Source organism: Athene noctua, chromosome 13, assembly GCF_965140245.1.
Source record: "Athene noctua chromosome 13, bAthNoc1.hap1.1, whole genome shotgun sequence".
Lineage (NCBI taxonomy): Eukaryota > Metazoa > Chordata > Aves > Strigiformes > Strigidae > Athene > Athene noctua.
Genome location: NC_134049.1, coordinates 150,177 through 167,653, shown reverse-complemented (window position 1 = coordinate 167,653; position 17,477 = coordinate 150,177). Strand labels below are relative to the sequence as shown.

The window sequence follows — 17,477 nt, the reverse complement described above, 5'->3', positions numbered from 1 at the left end:
AAAATAAACCTAAATTGTTTGCCAGGTGACTCAGTGAAGTTTTGTTTCCTAGAAGAAACCTAATGTTTGAAGAAAAAAAATCTGGTCTTCATCTTTCTGCGTTTCCCACTTTTTGTTTGAAAGTGTTTGGATTGATATAATTGTCTCTCGGAATTTAGAATAGTCATCCAAGGTCTGCTTAAACAGGTTTCTTTGTCTTCAGAGGTGTAGGGTGCTTGGAAGAGTGAAGGGGGAGAGTTGTAGAGGATACAACTTTCTGGACAGATTGAACACATCTAGAGTTAGGCCTAGATGAGAAGCTCTGTAAAGCTTATTCTGTCAATAACTTTAAAGCTGGTTCACCAGTCTCTGTAAGGGTGTAGATAGCAGCTGTTGAAGGAGCTCCTGTTTGAAGATAAAATACTTAAAATAGTAAGTACGCAACAAATCTGCTTGTGAAGGAGATGTGATAGTTGGTCTTTTATACAGAATTAGTCTCAAGAGGCTGCTTCATTGCAAACCAGAGGTTTTTCAGAAAGGTGATAAATTGCATTGGTTCGATTCTTTTATTAGCCCGAACTTGGAAAAAATGAGGGAGTTAAGTTAAAGTCTGTCTCTTACGAGCCTCTGTTAAGAACAAGGCTGCAATAGAAAGCTGGGTGCCAGTAACGTGGTTGGAGAAAAGCAGAATTAGTCTTTTTCACTTACTTTCTTACAGTTCTCAGTGTGTCTCAGATAAAATATTCTGCACACAACTTGTTTGTTTAAATTCTGCTTAAATTAATCTGCAAATTAGATACAGGCAAGTTTCCTGTGTGTTTTGAAGCTGCAGAGTTAGTGCGCTACCTCTTGGAGGATTCTGAGGATGGAGTGGTAACGGTAGCCTGTGGAGCACAGCCTGGAGTGTCACAGTCCTGAGTGTGTGAACCGGAGCTGCAGTTGAAGAATTTTTTTTGTTGTTGTTTTGCTTTGTTTTACTGTAAATATCAGTAACTGTGGAGTCCCTCAAATAATAAGAAAGGTGAGGATTGGTTTAGGTTTATCTCTGAACTCGTTATTTTTTTCCTGTTTTTTGTTTGTTTTCTTTTTTGCTTTCCCAGAGTTAGGCAAACATGACTTTGTGGGATGGGGTTTCTTTTAACTTTTAAAGATAGTTCTATCTGCATTCATATTCTAATGTCCAGAGTGTACGCAGCCCAGATACACTTTAGCATCCTTCAGTGATTTATTAGCAACTAATTGTATTATTTCAGAAGCATAGGAATTTACTGCAACTTTGTGAATAACAGAAAGAGAGAGGATAGTGCAGTAGATCTTAAACTGTTGAGGCTAGATATGAAACATACTCTGTAATTATGACATGTGAAAGCTCTTTTGCCTTGTGCAAAATATATGTGCCTGCATCTATATTTAATCCATCAGATCATAATGGTCCCTTCTAATAATTGCTGGCCAGTATTGCATGCTGGAAAAGATCTAAAGATGTAATTAGTTATGTTCAGAAAGCATCTGCAGTAATTCAGTCAGTAGCTTGTAGTAGAATCTAAGAAAGTGTTCCTCTTATTGGTGAGGTCTTCAGACGTAGATGTGAGGCAGTCTGGGGCTTCTGAATGACGTCTGGCTGGCTTGCCCATGTTTTGTTTCAGACATATAACTCTTTTATGGAGTTCTTTTGTTTTTCTAACTGTAGAATGAGGCCTTTTAAAATTTCTTTCTTTTTTAAAAACATTTGTAATACTCAGGTATGATTTGACTTTTCCAGTTGCAGAATCAAGAGAGAAATAAGCTTATTCATAAGTTGAAGTATGTGTTTGTATGTGAGGAGTCCTGATATCTTCATGTATAATTCAAGTCACAGCATTACAGGAACTGGCATTTGGTTGAAAATTACTTCTATAATTGCTGCCAAAAGTGACCCCTCTAGATGAGGTGAGTGGGTCAGAATTAACATAGTATCATTTACTCTCATGTGGCATAAAAAAGATTCCTCTTCTTATTCCAGGCTAATCAAAACTTTTTTCTTCATCTCCTTGTATTTCTATTTTATTCTCACTTGTAAATTTGGTCAAGTACTGGTTTTTGGGTTGGTTGTTGGGCTGTTTTGGGTTGGGTTTTTGTGTGTGTGTGTGGTTTTGTTGGTTTTGGTTTTTTTTTTTCTTCCTGCTTCTGACAGATAGGATGCAAGTCCCATGTTAGATTCTAATCCATGAATATTTTAAAATAGTATTTTATTATCAGTAGTTGTGAGTTGAAGTGGCTGTTGTTTAGCTCTCACCACTTCATCTGGGGCTTCTTGTCAGCTCCTGTTTGGACTTGAGGACTTATTTCTTTACAGTTCCTGTACTGTTTCGTTGATGACCTCATGCTGCTGGCAGGGAGTGGCTGTCTGGACTGGAAGTGTCTTGGAATGCACATTCAGAACTATATTTTTCTGAAGAAGTGGGTGGAGAGAGGTGGGGGGAGGACAGTGGTAGAGTACCACCATTTCTGCCTCACTCTAAATACTTTTTTTATGACTCACTGGAAATAGTAATGAAAGGCAGGCCAGCAGGAGAGAAACAGCTGTTTGCACAGAATTCAATTCAGAGACTAGGGGTTTGCTGTTTGGATGGTGGTTTCTGAAGGAATATTGTATGTGATGCAAGAAGAGAGCAGCCCAAAGCCAGTAGTTGTCACGGAGCAGTTTGACGATTGGGTACTGTGGAGTGCTGCTTATAACCCTTATTTGTAAGAAATCAACTTAGTTTTGAGGGATGATAACTTTAGTGATGCTGTATCTTTCAAGCATTTAAGCCTATTTAGTTTATAATGATAAATGTGCCTTGAGAAAGATTTTTGCATATGTGATAATTAAGTTCCTCACAATGGTGCACGTGGCACTCATCTGAAGGCTCTTCAGGTCAAATCTGTTTGGCAAACGTGGCAGATGTGATCAGATCCCCATCAGCAAGAGCAGTTAAAGTAATTTTTACCAGTTGTTGGCAGTGTTTGCAAGGGAAAAAAAAAGATTTATCATATTTACTTTTACGGGGGGGGGGGGGGGGGGGGGGGGGGAAGGATTTCACTGCCAGAATATTAATATGGTCTTTTGTTCAGCTGTGGGTTGCTAGGGAGGGTACATTGATCATTGGGAAAAATCTGGTCTGTTACTTGCTAATCCTTTGCTTTTTTGTATCTTTGAACTGAGAATGACTCTTTGGGTAATGAGCATGTTCTAGGCCCTTTTAGCTGTGGGCAGCACTGGTTTTCCTAGCTCTTCATTTGAGAGGCTGTGTCTTCTCCTGCACAAACTGTTCTGAAGCTCATTTAAATTTCCACCTACTTCTCTAAAAGAGAACACTCCTGATGTGATAAATTTATTTCGCTTTGTTGTTGTTACCTTTCTGAGAGATCTTCTTTTGTCTTCTTGGGTGATTCCTTGATTTATTCAGAATTTGTAGAATGAGTTATTTTAGAGAGGTTTTTGTTTGGGATTTTTGCCTGGCTGTCTATTGCCCTTGCTCAGGGCGTGCTTCTGATCCTCTCTGAGAATGTGTGAAAAGTCTGTGATTGTGACTGAACTAAAAATGTTTGAGTTTCATATGTAGATGCAGCGATCTGCTGGAGTATGAGATCCCTCTTAATAAAATGAATAGCATGATTTGTCCAAAAAATGCCATACCTGCAGTGTTGGCAGTGCTGAGTGGTGCAGAAGCCTTTAAGCCATAGCTTCATACGTTCTTTCAGATGGCTTATGCAGATGCGGGGGGGGATGGGGGGAAGAAGTGCTGCCCTTTTGCTCCGGTCACTTTTCCTTCTGCTGCAGTAGTGCTGTGGGCATGCATGTTTTCCTTGGCATGCCTGTAGGGAACTGCGGTAGAAGGGCTGCATGGATGTGAATGGCACATCTAGATGTGGAGGCACCACACGCAACAGGAAGGGCTGTTGGAATGACCTGTGTTTAAAAACTCCCAGATTAGCAGCTAGTCATCAAGACCCCAGCACGTTTGCATTCAGTTGGGATATACCGTTTGGAGACAGAGCACGGTGAACAAATCCTGGTGGGTCATGGAGATGGTACAGGACAGAGGTAGACATCACTGTCGGCTACAAAAGGGCATGAAAAGGCCTATCTGTAACCTGTAAAATCTGTATGCCCTTGCCAGCAGAGGAAGAGGCCATGAGATGCGAGAACCTGACAGATCCTGGACCTCCTAATGCTGCTTGTTGGGCCAGGTGTAATGGCCCCCTGCTGCGTGGACAGCTTGAACATCCTTCTGGTTTGCCTGATGGCTGGAAAGACTTTTTGGGCACCAAATGCTTTCTGGTGCTTGTGAGTATGAGACTAAGTGAAACCTGTTTTGTTTTCAGTTTTTATGTCAAATACAATCAGTTAGGCTATATTTTGTTGTTGGTACAAGAGTGTGACTGCATTTCCTGCTCGTCTGCCACTTTCTAGGCTCAGCAGACACTGGCTTTAGACCTACATTGAATGCAAGAGCTTTTTCTTTTCTGGGGCAAGTAACAAAGATTTCCATTTCAGCTTGTTAGATTTCTCAAAACCTTTTGAGTTGAAATTGAGGTTAAGAATGCTGCTTTTGATAGAGAACTGGAGAAAATTGTGAATTAATGGACAGGCAAAACATGCTTTAGGAAACAGATCTTGCTCAATAGAACATTTCAAATTACAGTTCTGATTTTGTGGTGATTACAGGTGTAATTATAATGGTTGTAAAGGTACCTTACTTATTATGTCACACTGATTTGAGCAGAGCCCAGTGTGTTCATAGGTGTGATTTCAGATTTACTTGCTTTGGAAGACTTAAGGGGGCTGATCTTGAATACTGTCTCTTGATGATGATGATGATCTTGTTTCCCAGGGGGATGTTTGTTACACCACTGCAGAAGCCAACTTTCTCCCTTCCCTGCCCCCCCCCCCCCCCCCTCCCATGTACTTGAATATGTTCTTTGAAGAATGGAATTCTAAATAAATATTGTTGGTGCCTTCCTTTAGCTTGGACACCTGCTGTCTGGAATGTGCTGGTGTCCCTTGGTCCACTTTTGTGAGCCTTGTTCCTGTAGGATGAGTTGTCAGGCAAAAGATGGTAATGTTTGAAATTCTGTGTGTCAGTGCAGGGTACTAGACAAGATGGGGGAAAGCCAGTGATACGTTTGACCCTGAGGGTGAGCAAACCTGGTGGGGAGTTGGGGAAGATTGCTTTTTCTTGAGGTTTTGTTGTTCTGAGTGGAGTGCTTGGTATTCTGAAGGTCTTTTTGTGATGTCATTTGTCATTTTTGTAGGTGGAACTGAATGGCTGGTTAGCAGTGTTTACTGGCTTGTTTACAGCTTCTGATTGGCAGTTACGCTGTGATCACTGACACTCGGTTTGACAGAGGGTTCTGCCCTCTTCTTGCAGTTTTTCTACTCTCGACCAATTTCTTGCCAAATTTTCCTGTTACAGCAGCTGCATGAATAAGATGTTATTGCAACCTCTATTGTTCGAGGATGATGATATAATTTACTGCAAGATGCACTTTTTGTCTGTATATTGATATGGCAACAGGCAATGGGAGAATACCCATAGGATTACTTTGAAAGCATGAAAAGATCACCTTGTTTCAAGAATTTGTACCCACAGTGTGAGTGTGCACATGGACATCACATCTTGGAGATGTGTTTGAAGAAAGATCTTGATTTTGGGCAAATAGCCAGCTTATTTCATGGTTATGAGAAGGAGATGTGTAAAACAGTCTAACTGTGTGTAAGACAGCCTAACTGTGTTAGTAGAGCACAGGTTTAGACAGGCATATTTTTCAAATTAAAATATATTGGTATAGTATACAGACAGTGTTACAAAGACTGGAGGATAATATCATATGCACCTGGAAAGAGAATCAAACTTTATGCCTCTCCAGTCCACCTCTAGATCTCCTTCAGGAGGAAATACAGTATATTCAGCTTTCTTGAAGAAGGAGACAACACCCTTCTGAAACACAATTGGTAGGGGACCACTAGAATTAAGCAAGGAGTGCTGGGGTGCTGACATGCTGAGAAGACTCCTGTGATTCTGACCCGTGATGAAGAACTCTGTGGCCGGTGCTCCCAGACTAGAGGCTCAGAAGTTTGCACTGAGTTTCTGTTTGCAGCTTTCCTGCTAATGAAATCAGTGAGGAGTTCAATAAGCAGAATGTGATAGGATCCTGTGGACAACTGAGCTTCAACCAACACGTGGCATTGCTACCAGACTGATTGCAAGTGGTACTGGTTACCCTTTCACATAGGTGTTAGTGTTACATGCTTTATTAGAGTTCTTAATGGCTGCTAAGTACTGAAGTGTTGCTCTTGAGGCCATCACAGTGGAAGTGACCACCAGGCGCAGACCCAGAGGGTGTGTTGGGCCGCAGTCTGGTCTCAGAGTTGAAAAATGTCACTGGCTAGATCTGTGTACAAAAGAAAGAGTCATTGTCTTGAAATTCTAGGTCAGCTGAAGGTTAGCAAAAGTTACTTCTGGTCTCTGCAAATAATTAATTTTAGCTTGAAGTTACTACTACTTAGTGATGATCAAGAAGTGAGCTTTCCTCATTGCTTGATTAAAGAACACCTTTTTTGACTGTTAATGCCTTTCTGTGTTTTCTTTGCCATGTTCTGTTTTCTTTTTGTGCTGAAACATACTGCATACTAGTCCTGTCATGAAATGAGCAGTGTTCCTTACAGGTTATGTCCAGTTTTTAACTTGTCTGCTCTACTATTTTTGTTTATTGAATTGAGTATTCTTGCAAAAATGTATGGAGAGATGGGTTGCTAGTTCTTCCTCAGGCTTATGTATAATCAGTCTGAGAGAAACAGTGATGTTTTTGCCTTTTTTTCCACTGTCTTGGGGCTAGCCAGACTTGCAACGCTGTTGCAAGTGTAAGAGCAAAATACGTGCGTGTAATCAGTGTTAAGTTTCTGCTGTGTCTAAACTCCAGTTCTGCATAAAATTTGCCTATGATACTACTGAAAAATGTGACATCTTTGTGTAACTTGTCACAATCCTTGATGATGCTGTATTGGGAAAGAGTAAACAGGTTGGTAGTTGAGATGACTGATGTTAACTTTTTCCAATCCTTGCTAATGGAGCAATGTGTCACTTAGAAGTTTGAAGACAGCATTGTTCGAGAGACTGGCTGCCTGACAATACCCGATGTTACATTTTTAGCGTCCCTGTCTTCTCAAGGAAGGCCTTGCTCTAAACTGCAGCTGATGGTAGTACCTGCATGTAGATATTCAAGGATCGTTTTGGGAGGGGGATCTGCATTTCATAGCAGTAGGACAGACTGGTTAGAATGGTGCAATTACCACTTTAATTTGAGCTAGCTTCAGTAAAACTGGAGGGTCAGTATTACCTATGCGGCCATGTGATTAAATTTGAGTGAGGAATTAATTCTGGGTTAAAAACTACCTTTTCTGTGCTGGTGAGAGTGAGGGACTGTAGTGGAAACTGCTGAAATAGCAAAAAAAATTTCAAGATTTCTGTGGAAAGCTTCTTGATGACCGATTGTTCCAATCCCTAATGTTCAAAGAGAGTAGAGGTTGCTGCCTCTCAATTAGGTTCCCCCCTGCCCGGTGAGACTTGAGAAATGCTTTTCTCTTGTTCATCTGGAAATTCTTCATTTATTTCTGCCTTTTAAGGATGACAGGTGTTAATTTTAATATGAGTATGTGAGCTTTTAAATGTAAAACCTACTGCATAATGCTTTCTGAAAACATGGTTTTGTCCTCTGGCCTAGAAAATGGTTAAGCAATGCTACACCAAGGGGAGAGCGTTATTGTATGTAAATTGCCCTAGTTTTGTAGTTACATTAACACCCACTTTGGAATCTGTTGAAACAGGTATGAGTACATTGAGACAGCTTATGTTCTAATTATGGGCTATTTATCTTCATTTATGGAGATGCTTAAACAGAACTCACTGCCTCTACCTCCTTCATTAGAGCATTTAAAGGGTTCAGTCGCATGTCCCTTCTACTTTCATTTTAGGGCTTCCTAGGTTGAACAAAGCGGATTGTATTCTTTCGTTGCCCCGGTAAGTTTCTTGAAGGAGGGTGTTATGAACCCCGTTGCTAGCATTTGGACTCTTCCAGGGTTTGAGTAGCTGTCGTCCTCTCAGGAGTCTTTGTGATGATCTAAGGCATGCAAGTGACGTTACAGAAAGCTCTTGCCCCACTCAGACGGAATGGGGTAAAAGGTTGCTTGTGGGAGCGGGAAGAGTTGGAGTAGATTTCAAGAGGTCCCTTCCTGCCTCAGAGATTCTCTGAAGGTTGGGTTGAAGGAGTACAGGAAATGGAGCCATGTGGGATGGGCGAAGAGCACGATGTGAATGATAGTGTTTGACTTGCTTTACAGTATCTTATGGGTAGTGGTCTGGAATTTTTAAACTTATGTCATGTGTTTTCTGTCACTCATTCAGTTATTATCTGCATTTTTCTAGCACTTACAGTTCAGGAAGAACTAAGTTTTTTGAGAGGAAAGCAGCAAAATCTAGGAAAACAGTAGTTTGCAGAAGAATGTCTTTTTTGTAGCTCGCATACGGAAGTTGGCCAGGTGTTCCCAGGGAACTTGTCTTCCTGGTAAACGCTACTCCTTGTTGCTTTTCCAGGCTCCCTGTCCTGCTGTGGGTTGCAAGCCCCCGTTTTCTTGGACTCAGGCTGTGCACCACAGTGTAATGGTGTCTCATTTGGGATTTAAAGTGCTCTCCAAGTTTAACTGCCCTTGATCCACAGTTCTTCATTTGCACTAGAGACTTCTTTGAGAACATTCTGTTCAGTAAGCCGTGGCAACCAGCTTGATTTTTAATCCCTTTAGGAGAGTGTTTGCATTCCTACTTATAAAGTTAACCTGCAGAATTATGACAGTCTAAGTCACAAACCGCTATATTTATGTCACATTATTAGAAAGCATGGTACTAAGCCTCTTAATATAGGAGACTTGCAGGAGGCTTAATATAATATTAATTAATAATTATATTAATTAATAATAATTAATAATAATTAATATAGCTAATGCTTTCCGGGCTAAAACAAGGCTCACATTAGCAACTTCCTATATATACTTTTTCCACTTCAAAGTTGTTACTTACCATTTAAATGCACTATACCTGAAGTACTAAATGTAAGGTCCATAACACTTTTTGAAGTTACTGATGCTCTTTTCACTTGGACTGGAGGGACTGAGCATCCTTTGCCTTGTGTAAGCTTCTCTAATATGGGGTGTTTTATTTGGAACTCTTCTGACATGTAGCCGCCACCATCTATGGCTTCTGTGTGTCCTGAGTGGTGGGTTTTTTTTTTTTGCTTTCTGCACTTCCATCCATCTGCATAAAATTTGTAAGCTGTTCACATTGAATACTGAACTCCTGTCAAAACCTGTTGAACTGGTTTTGCTTTATGTAACTTCTACTTTGACTCAGTTCCTTACCACCTTAACATGTCCTTCGGGTTGTATTTGTTTTCTGTACCTTACAGGCTTTGCATAAACAGTCTTCCTATTGCTTTCCCGAGTTAGATGGCAAGGAACTGCAAGGCAAGATGGGAGAGAACGTGGCTGTGCATCATCTGGTGTTTGGTGACTTTCTCATATGTGAATAGAAGGCCCAAAGAAGGGCCATGAAGATGATAAAACTGCTGGAGAACCTGTTCTGTGAGGAGACACTGAGGGAATTAGGTCTTTTCACCTTGGAGAAGAGAAAGCTCAGGGAAGACTTCATCACAGTTTTCTAGTACTTAAAGGGCAGCTACAGATTGGGCAAAGGCTCTGTCTTCACAAGGAGCCATACGGAGAGGGTGAGGGGCAATGGACGCAAGTTGCACCAGGGAGAAGTTTCATCTTAGTACAGGAAATAATTTTTTTTTTTTTATTTTATTTTTTTTTTTTTTTTAGTGAGAACAATCAACAACGTCCCCAGTGATGTAGTAAAGTCCCCATCACTGGGGGAGGTTATCAAGACGTGACTGGAGAGGGTGCTAGATAATCTCATCTAGGCTTGCTTTCCCATGGCAGGGTGGACCCAATGATCTTCTGAGGTCCTTTCCAACTTTGCCTGTTCTGTGATTCTGTGAATAAATCAGGCAGTGGGATGAATTACCATTTCCAGTTAGTCAGGTGCTATCAAAGGGCACATAAATCAGTCCTCTGACTTCTCACAGCTTTTTAGGAAAGCAAGTAGAACCCACAAAGAGTGTGTGAGACTTGAGGCTTGGAAATGTCATTTTTATGTACCTTTCCAAATAGAGTTTTAAGTGCTTCTCCAGAATACAGAAGGATATTTCTTGATTTCTGCAGAGTATCTGCTCTTGGGGGCGAGTTTTTCTCCCCCTGCCCCCCCCCCCCCCCCCCCCCCCCCCCCCGCATATAGCATTGCAGTGTCCCATTTCAGGTGAGAGTTTCTTCAGCAGTGCTAGGGCCCAGTCAGTTTTGCGTAAAGTTTGTCTCAGCCATTCCAACCAGCTACTTTTTTTGCTGATTGAAAGTTTCTGCACACAGGGACTTTGTAATCTGGACATTCAGAGCAGAGGATTCAGTTGTCCATGTTGTAAATTTTATGAAGGGTTTTGTGAGACGTTAATTAGGAAACATTCCAGTTTTGAGGGTTGGGAAAGTCTAGAAGTGTGAGTGAGAGTTGGGGAACAAGAAACCAGCAGAAGTTGGAAAAATCTGGTGTGTTGCCCGTTTCCTGCAGAAAGCCACTCCCTGTTGTGGGAGAGCTGTCAGCAGGAGCATAAAGCTGTTTACTGCTGTTCATTTTTGTGAGTGCTAGTTCCCGAGATAGGTGTAGTTTCCCTTTTCTATTCCCCCTGCTTCCAGGCTCTCCTGAAATCCCCACCACTGTGTCTGTTGGAGACGTCTGGTTGCTGACCTGTTTCTGTGATTAGTTACTGTGGCAACCTTATTGAAAAGCTTCATGGCACTTTTTTCTTGCTTGTGTTAGCTTTTCAAAGGTGTCACCTCTGCTGCTTGGAGCTGTAGAGAAGCCAAGTGTGAGGAAAAGGCTTTTCTGGGCAAAGGGGATGGGTCTTTGAGTAGTTGTTTGCATTCAGATGGAAGAATCAGTAGAACCGATTTGGGGACTGTAGAGGTGGCTGATTGTAGGTACTTTATGATGAGGAGCTATGGAATGTCAGTGAGGTTTTTTTCTTTTGAAATAACTTCATATTTTTCTGTGTAATCTGGAGAGGAATGCAGATACTGAAAACAATCAGAATAACCAAAGAAATAGCAATGAAATCAAGCTGTTTGTAAAATCTCTGTTGAATGATGAGTATTCTTTCAACAGTGAGGTTGTAAGCATAACAGTCTGCTGCAGAATCCACAAATAGGAAGACGGCATCAGTGATTAGATCTTTAAAAAAAACTCAGAAGTGCAAGAGGGATGAATTAAAAATTTGAGGACTTTATGCTGTGTTTGCTCTACAGGTTTTTAGATGCTCCTGGGTGTAGGCATCGGAATCACTACAGTTGATTTTAACTTATGCTAATAGAAAAGGCCATATGAGGATTAGTGGCAGCTGAGCTAAACAGATGTGTACGTTTCAGCAAATACAGACTTAGAAGCAAAGAACAAAGCACTAGTGTTATGCCTTTTTCTGTTTTAAGAACGCTGGCTTATTCATCTTAAAAGGCAAATGGTTCCTTAATGTACTAGGAGACTGCATTGTACAATAACGTTTCAAGTAGAGAGGAATGGAGGAGTAATAGATTCAGACAAGAGAACTTGACTGGCATTCCCCTTGGATTTCAGTAGTGAAGATGTATTTTCATCTGAAATGTATGTTTTAGCAAGCATTCCGTTTATGCTAACAGACATGAAGATGGAGGAGCTGTGGTAGATTAGAAAAAGTAAACCTTAGAGATAGCTGAAACTGAATACAGACAAGATGATTGTCTAAGACTGTGTATCTGCACTAATCAAAGTTATCTTTCCTTTGACTCTTAAATATTGCAGCCTTAGGAGATTTTCATTTTCTAACGTTTTCTAACTGTTGCATGTCTTCTATAATCAGAAATGCAGTTTACTGCCTTCTCAGGAGAGATGAAAAACTGACCATGGTGAATTTTAATGCATCTCATCTCTGTTGTGTATTATTACAGTGTTCTGTATTAGAGTTCAACAGTAGACTGTGCAAAAATATCCCCAAAACACAAATTACATTTCATATTTATAATACTTCTGTTCTAAATTACTGTAAAGAAATCATCATGTATTTTTTTTTTTCCTTAAGGTCAGAAAGAACAGGTGCTTATTCTGTCATCTTCTCAGATATTGCAGGTTAAATATTTCTTAGCTCTTTCCCTTGAGCCTTGCATGCTGGGCTGAACATTGGTGGTTCAGAAGTTGATTGATGTGTAGTTCATATGCTGCCTTAGATTTGGTGCTGTTTATCAGAAAAGGTGGATCAGACTGATGTCAGTGACTACAGTTCCAGTCATCTGATTTCAGTCTGTTACCAAAGGACTGTCAGAGCACCAAGCTGCTTCTCGGACATTTTTTCAACAAATTGAATGTACTGCATTGTTCAGGCTTCTCACTGTGAAGTATTATCTTAGCTAATCAAAAACTTCTTTCCTGTCTTACTGCTGCTCTCCAGTTTGAAAAAATGCAGACCACAGTGACAAGGTTAGTCTCATAAGTGTTGTGTAGAATAGTAGTGCCTGACTTCACTGTTCCCCTTTGTATACACCCTACAATAACATTAGGTCTTACAGCTTTAAACTTTGAATTAATTATGTCTACTGTACTCATTATGCTTTTTTCAGTGTCATGGTTCTCTTTTAGGATACAAACCCGTCTGTAGATAAACGAGATCAATGACATAATATTTAACCATGTCTGAAGCCTAGGTTATTTGAACAGTCCTGTTCTAAGCCATGACCACCTGTGTGCTAATTATAGGTTACAGCTATGCTAACAGTGGTGTTATCCTTTAATTATCTAATTTTGTCAGCCTCTGTTTTTGTGTTTACTTCTTGGAAAACTTAAAGAAGGGCATATAGCATGCATCTATGCCAAAATGTGTTAGAAACAGCACTGTTCAATGAATCTCCATGTCAACACTGCTTGGAGATGTCTGTTCTTAGTATGTATGAGCTATTTTTTTATATATGTACAGTGCTTGATTTTAATCAGAGTATTACGAGTCATGAGGCCTCAGACCTTGCAGATGTGAAATGTCTGCAGTTTCAGTTGGTCAGGAACCCTGTAGTTTTCCCAGGTGTGTTTTACAGAACTGATTTCTGTGAAGTTGTGTTAATTTACTACCGGTTATTCATTTAATCTGTTACCACTTGCATCCAGTACAGTGTTTTTCTGTTATTTTGCCCGGATTAATATGGAGCTAAATAGTTGACAGTTATGTACGCATTCGAAACAGTATTTAGAATATTAAAATTCTGTTCATGGGGTTCAAGCAGGATCCTCTACTCGCTTGTCTTTCAGATCAGTTCCAGTAACTTGGATGACTCATCCCCATGAGCCAGATTATTAACCCTGTTTATGTTACACTGTCAGCTCCTTTATAATATGGGCTAATGCTATAGTGGCTGTAAGGCTGCTATTGTCTTGAAAGCTGCTTCTCTGATCTTTATTGATCCAAGGCTCATCCATTCTGTAAGACCTTTAGAGTTTGTGTGCAAGTGAGGCGTGATCTAAGGAAAATGTTTTAGAAAGTGCCCCATGGCTGTGCAGCTACCTTTCTCAGAGAACAAAACAGGCAGGGAGCCTGTCATCTCTGGAAGAAACTGCATAGCTGAGTGTGCAGTATACAGCCTCTGGTAGCGCTATATAGAATAAATATCAAGGTGCACCTCTGTGTTGAGAACAGTGACTTTTCAAGTTATTTCCTGTTGTAATCTTTGTTTTTGTCATGAGGATCCATGACATCATTAAATGAAATGGAAGGAAACAAGGGAAAATCAGCTGTTATGGGGAGAGGAATGCCTGTTCTATTTTTTTTCCCCCCGATTTTGAAATTTATACTAGAGAAAATATATAGGTTGGGAAGGTAGACTTGAAGACAACATTGTAGGGTGTCTCTATGAAATTAGCTAGAAGAGCTTGAATAAATGGTACAAAGTCATGAAATAAATAGCATATACTTAATGAGAGCAAATAAATGCTTGTGAGATAAGCCAGTACTCAAGAGGAAGATTTAAATTAGTTAAAAGGACGGGTTGGCCACTAGGTCTAGACCAGTAACAGCTAAAGGAGAAATATGACAGTGAGGTGGTATCTTAATTACTTGTGAAACTGGCTACTGACTCCGTACTTCTCCTTGATATGTTGTCTGAAGTGTTACTGAGTAGCATTTTAACAAGACGGATTGTGAAGTAAGTAGTATGCTGGAGTATGACAGCAGCAGCGGCATGTAACTTCTGTAGCGTGGGGTTTTGTTCACAGTGTGGACTCATGTGACCAATTTTGTTCTTGTACTTCCAGATGGATGGAGGCCTGTCTGAATGAGGAGCTGCCTCCCACAACAGAGCTGGAAGAAGGATTGAGAAATGGAGTCTACCTGGCCAAGCTTGGAAACTTCTTCTCCCCTAAAGTGGTTTCTGTGAAGAAAATCTATGATAGGGAACAGACTAGATATAAGGTGAGAGCTGTTGGCCATAGGTTCTGCTTTAGGTAGACATCTAAAATAGAAGACTGTGCATGTGGACTTACTGTGAGCAAGTAAGCATAAAGTTAGTTTATATTAGTATTACCCGAGAAACTCTGCCTTCATGCTAGAACATTGGTTAAGGGGTTGGGGGGGAGGGTGGACTCTTAGCTTTATATCTGAGCTTGCACTCATGTGAAAGAACTTGTCATAAATAGTCAATATAATCATAAATAGAAGACTTCTGACTTCTTTTCTGGTAGAGTACTGTTTTCAGTATCAGTCTTCATGAACCTCCCTGCTGTTCTTGGCAGCTGTGATATTTTGTTTTTTAATGGCCTTCCCCTTGTTCCTGCCTGTTTTTATTTCAGGCAACTGGTCTCCACTTCCGGCACACAGATAATGTAATCCAGTGGCTGAATGCTATGGCTGAGATCGGTCTCCCCAAGGTAATTTCTATGTTGTACATGTGGATAAATAATCTCCAAAAAGCTTTACATTCCACAGAAGCATTTGCTGTTGTACAGAATCAGCAGGCTTCACCTAGTTAATTCTCCATTTTCTAGGTTTGCATCCCTATAGAAATTCTCTTCTAAAACTTGCTGAACTATTTCATTCTGCTGAATGAAGTGTGATTAGGAGCAAAGTAGTTCCTCCTCTGTACCATTTCCTTAATATTGCTAACCTTGCATAACATCTGCATTACATTGTTCTTACCATACATTCTTTTGTACAATATCTGAGCCACAGTTTGATTGTGGAAGTTTTTTTAGAAATCTGTGCTAAAAGAAGTAGAGCAACAGAACTATGTTCTCCTTTTGTTCAAATTTCCCTACCAAATACATCAAGTTGAAATGTTCCTGGTGTAGTTTAAGCCAATATAAATTATTAGCTTCACTAGGAGAATGGCCACATAAACTGCTGTGAGCTAATTAACACTGTTGTCTGAAAATACACAAAACTGTGGTAGTGTTGTGCTGATAGTTAAGTTGCATATGAGTAAATTTTTTTAATATGGGTTTTCTTTTTTTGTAAGCCATGTTATGCTTAGTCCCACCAAAACCAGCATAGCATAGTTTAATCTGATGTATGTTTTGTTTTCATACTTGCTTACAAATTAAACACTTTTTTTGGCAAAGTTTTTCAGATAACTTGTTGAGATTTATTAGTTTAGCCTTGCTGGGATTTATGATGATTTTACAGGAACAAATTTTGGATTAGGAAATACTGAAATATGTTGTTAAGGTTGTTAGGTGAAAATAAATGAGGAGGGAGGTGGACAGAAGTGAAGTGCCAGGTATGAGGCAAGATTTTCAGATGTAAGTGTTTTTTTGGGGGAAAAAAACATGTGAGGACATGTTAAAGAAACTGGGCTGGGGTCCAGTACATTGACAGAGAGATATTGCTGCTTTCAGTATTTTCCCATGCAGAAGAGCCAGGAAAGTGATGCTGTGGAATTGTGAGGGTCCTTCAGTTCCTCTTTCTTTTACAGAAAGAGTAATGCTATTTTGTCCTCATAGGCAACAGCAAGGAGCCTTCCAGTAACGAGAAAGTAACATACTTTGTCGGCACTTCTGAGCGGATTGACGCTTCCAGTATTAGCCCTTTGTGTTAAACTTTGCATTTGAGACTGTCTGAAAGCTTTTGGCTTCAGCTAACTGAAAATGTAGTATGCAGAGCACCTCAGTGCTAGTCTCAGTTACTCTTTGTCACTGTCTCTTTGCTTGCTTCTCAACCCCATTTAGTCCAAACAAAATCCCCATTTTTCTCTTCTGTTGTAAGTATTTTTTTATTTCTTGGCTTTCACCAAAGTCCTCGCTAATACCTTATGACCCAGTGTCTTGGTGGGCACACAGAAGAGTGTGCTCATCTGCGAGTGTAGAACTTGGGCAGGAAAAGGGGACCCCTGATTTGGGTGGTAGAAGCAAAAGGAAGGATTTCAGATAGGACAAATGTGGGGCCAGGGCAGAGAAGCTTGAAGAGTTGTTCTGTGGGCTGTTTCATTAGTGTACTGCAGAAGAATTGGGCTTATCATAGTTAATGCAATTTGGCTACATAGAGTATGATTCAGACTGCTAACTTTGTTTTATCTTTAGATATTCTACCCAGAAACTACAGATATCTATGATCGCAAGAATATGCCACGCTGTATCTATTGTATTCATGCACTCAGGTAAGGCTTGCTAGGCAGAAATCTAATCGCTTCTGAAATCTTCTGCAAAGCTGAAAGGGGAGAGGGGAGAGAGCTGAACTGAAGGATGAGGATGAATTTTCTAGCAGAACACTCTTACCAGGTCAGAGCAAAGATCCATGAAGCCAGTATTTTGCCTTGGGCAGTGGCCAAATCAGAGACTGAAGGAAGAAGAGCCAGTCAAGTATGTAGTGATGACTACCTTCACATCCCAGTTCTCACCCTCCCTCTCTACTGTCTTAGGCAGAGCTAAACATTTTGAGGCTTCAAGTAAAGCCTGAAGCCTTAAAAGGTGTTTGTGAGAAAGGAAAATATTCTTTTGTCTAGGGCTCAGTCAGATTACTGAATGAAAGCCAGTGTGGTAATAGCATTGTACTGCACTATGTGTATCTTGATAGCCACAGTAAATGATCAACCAGGAACTGTTGTTGAAAGGTCTCTTAAATGTTAAAATCTCACGTAGACTGAGTAAGATAATCCCAGTGCTTGAGAAAACTGGGAGGATTCATTTGTTGAAGCTTTGCTCTTCAATTTGACAGGATGGCCCATTGCATGTGTTTTTTTTAATTTAAGGGTTGTTTGTTGTGTGGTTCCCCCCCCCCCCCCCCCCCTCCCGGCTAGCTGGTTTGAATGGAAGTTTGGCTTTTGGAACATGTTGAGATTTTTATTTAAAAAGGATTCCTTTTGTAGAATT

At 40.4% G+C, this 17,477-nt stretch overlaps 1 protein-coding gene across 3 annotated transcripts in view; it reads left to right on the top strand.

Moving 5' to 3' along the window:
- The window catches only part of IQGAP1 (IQ motif containing GTPase activating protein 1), a 67,526-nt gene that overhangs the window by 6,003 nt on the left and 44,046 nt on the right, over positions 1 to 17,477 (top strand). For 2 of the 3 annotated variants that reach the window (XM_074916723.1, XM_074916724.1), the window contains exons 3-5: positions 14,430 to 14,586; positions 14,964 to 15,041; positions 16,689 to 16,765. In XM_074916723.1, coding sequence (XP_074772824.1) covers positions 14,430 to 14,586; positions 14,964 to 15,041; positions 16,689 to 16,765 — 312 coding nt within the window. Of the gene's footprint in view, positions 1 to 12,582; positions 12,612 to 14,429; positions 14,587 to 14,963; positions 15,042 to 16,688; positions 16,766 to 17,477 lie in introns of all 3 variants that reach the window. The other variant, XM_074916725.1, reaches the window with a different exon arrangement.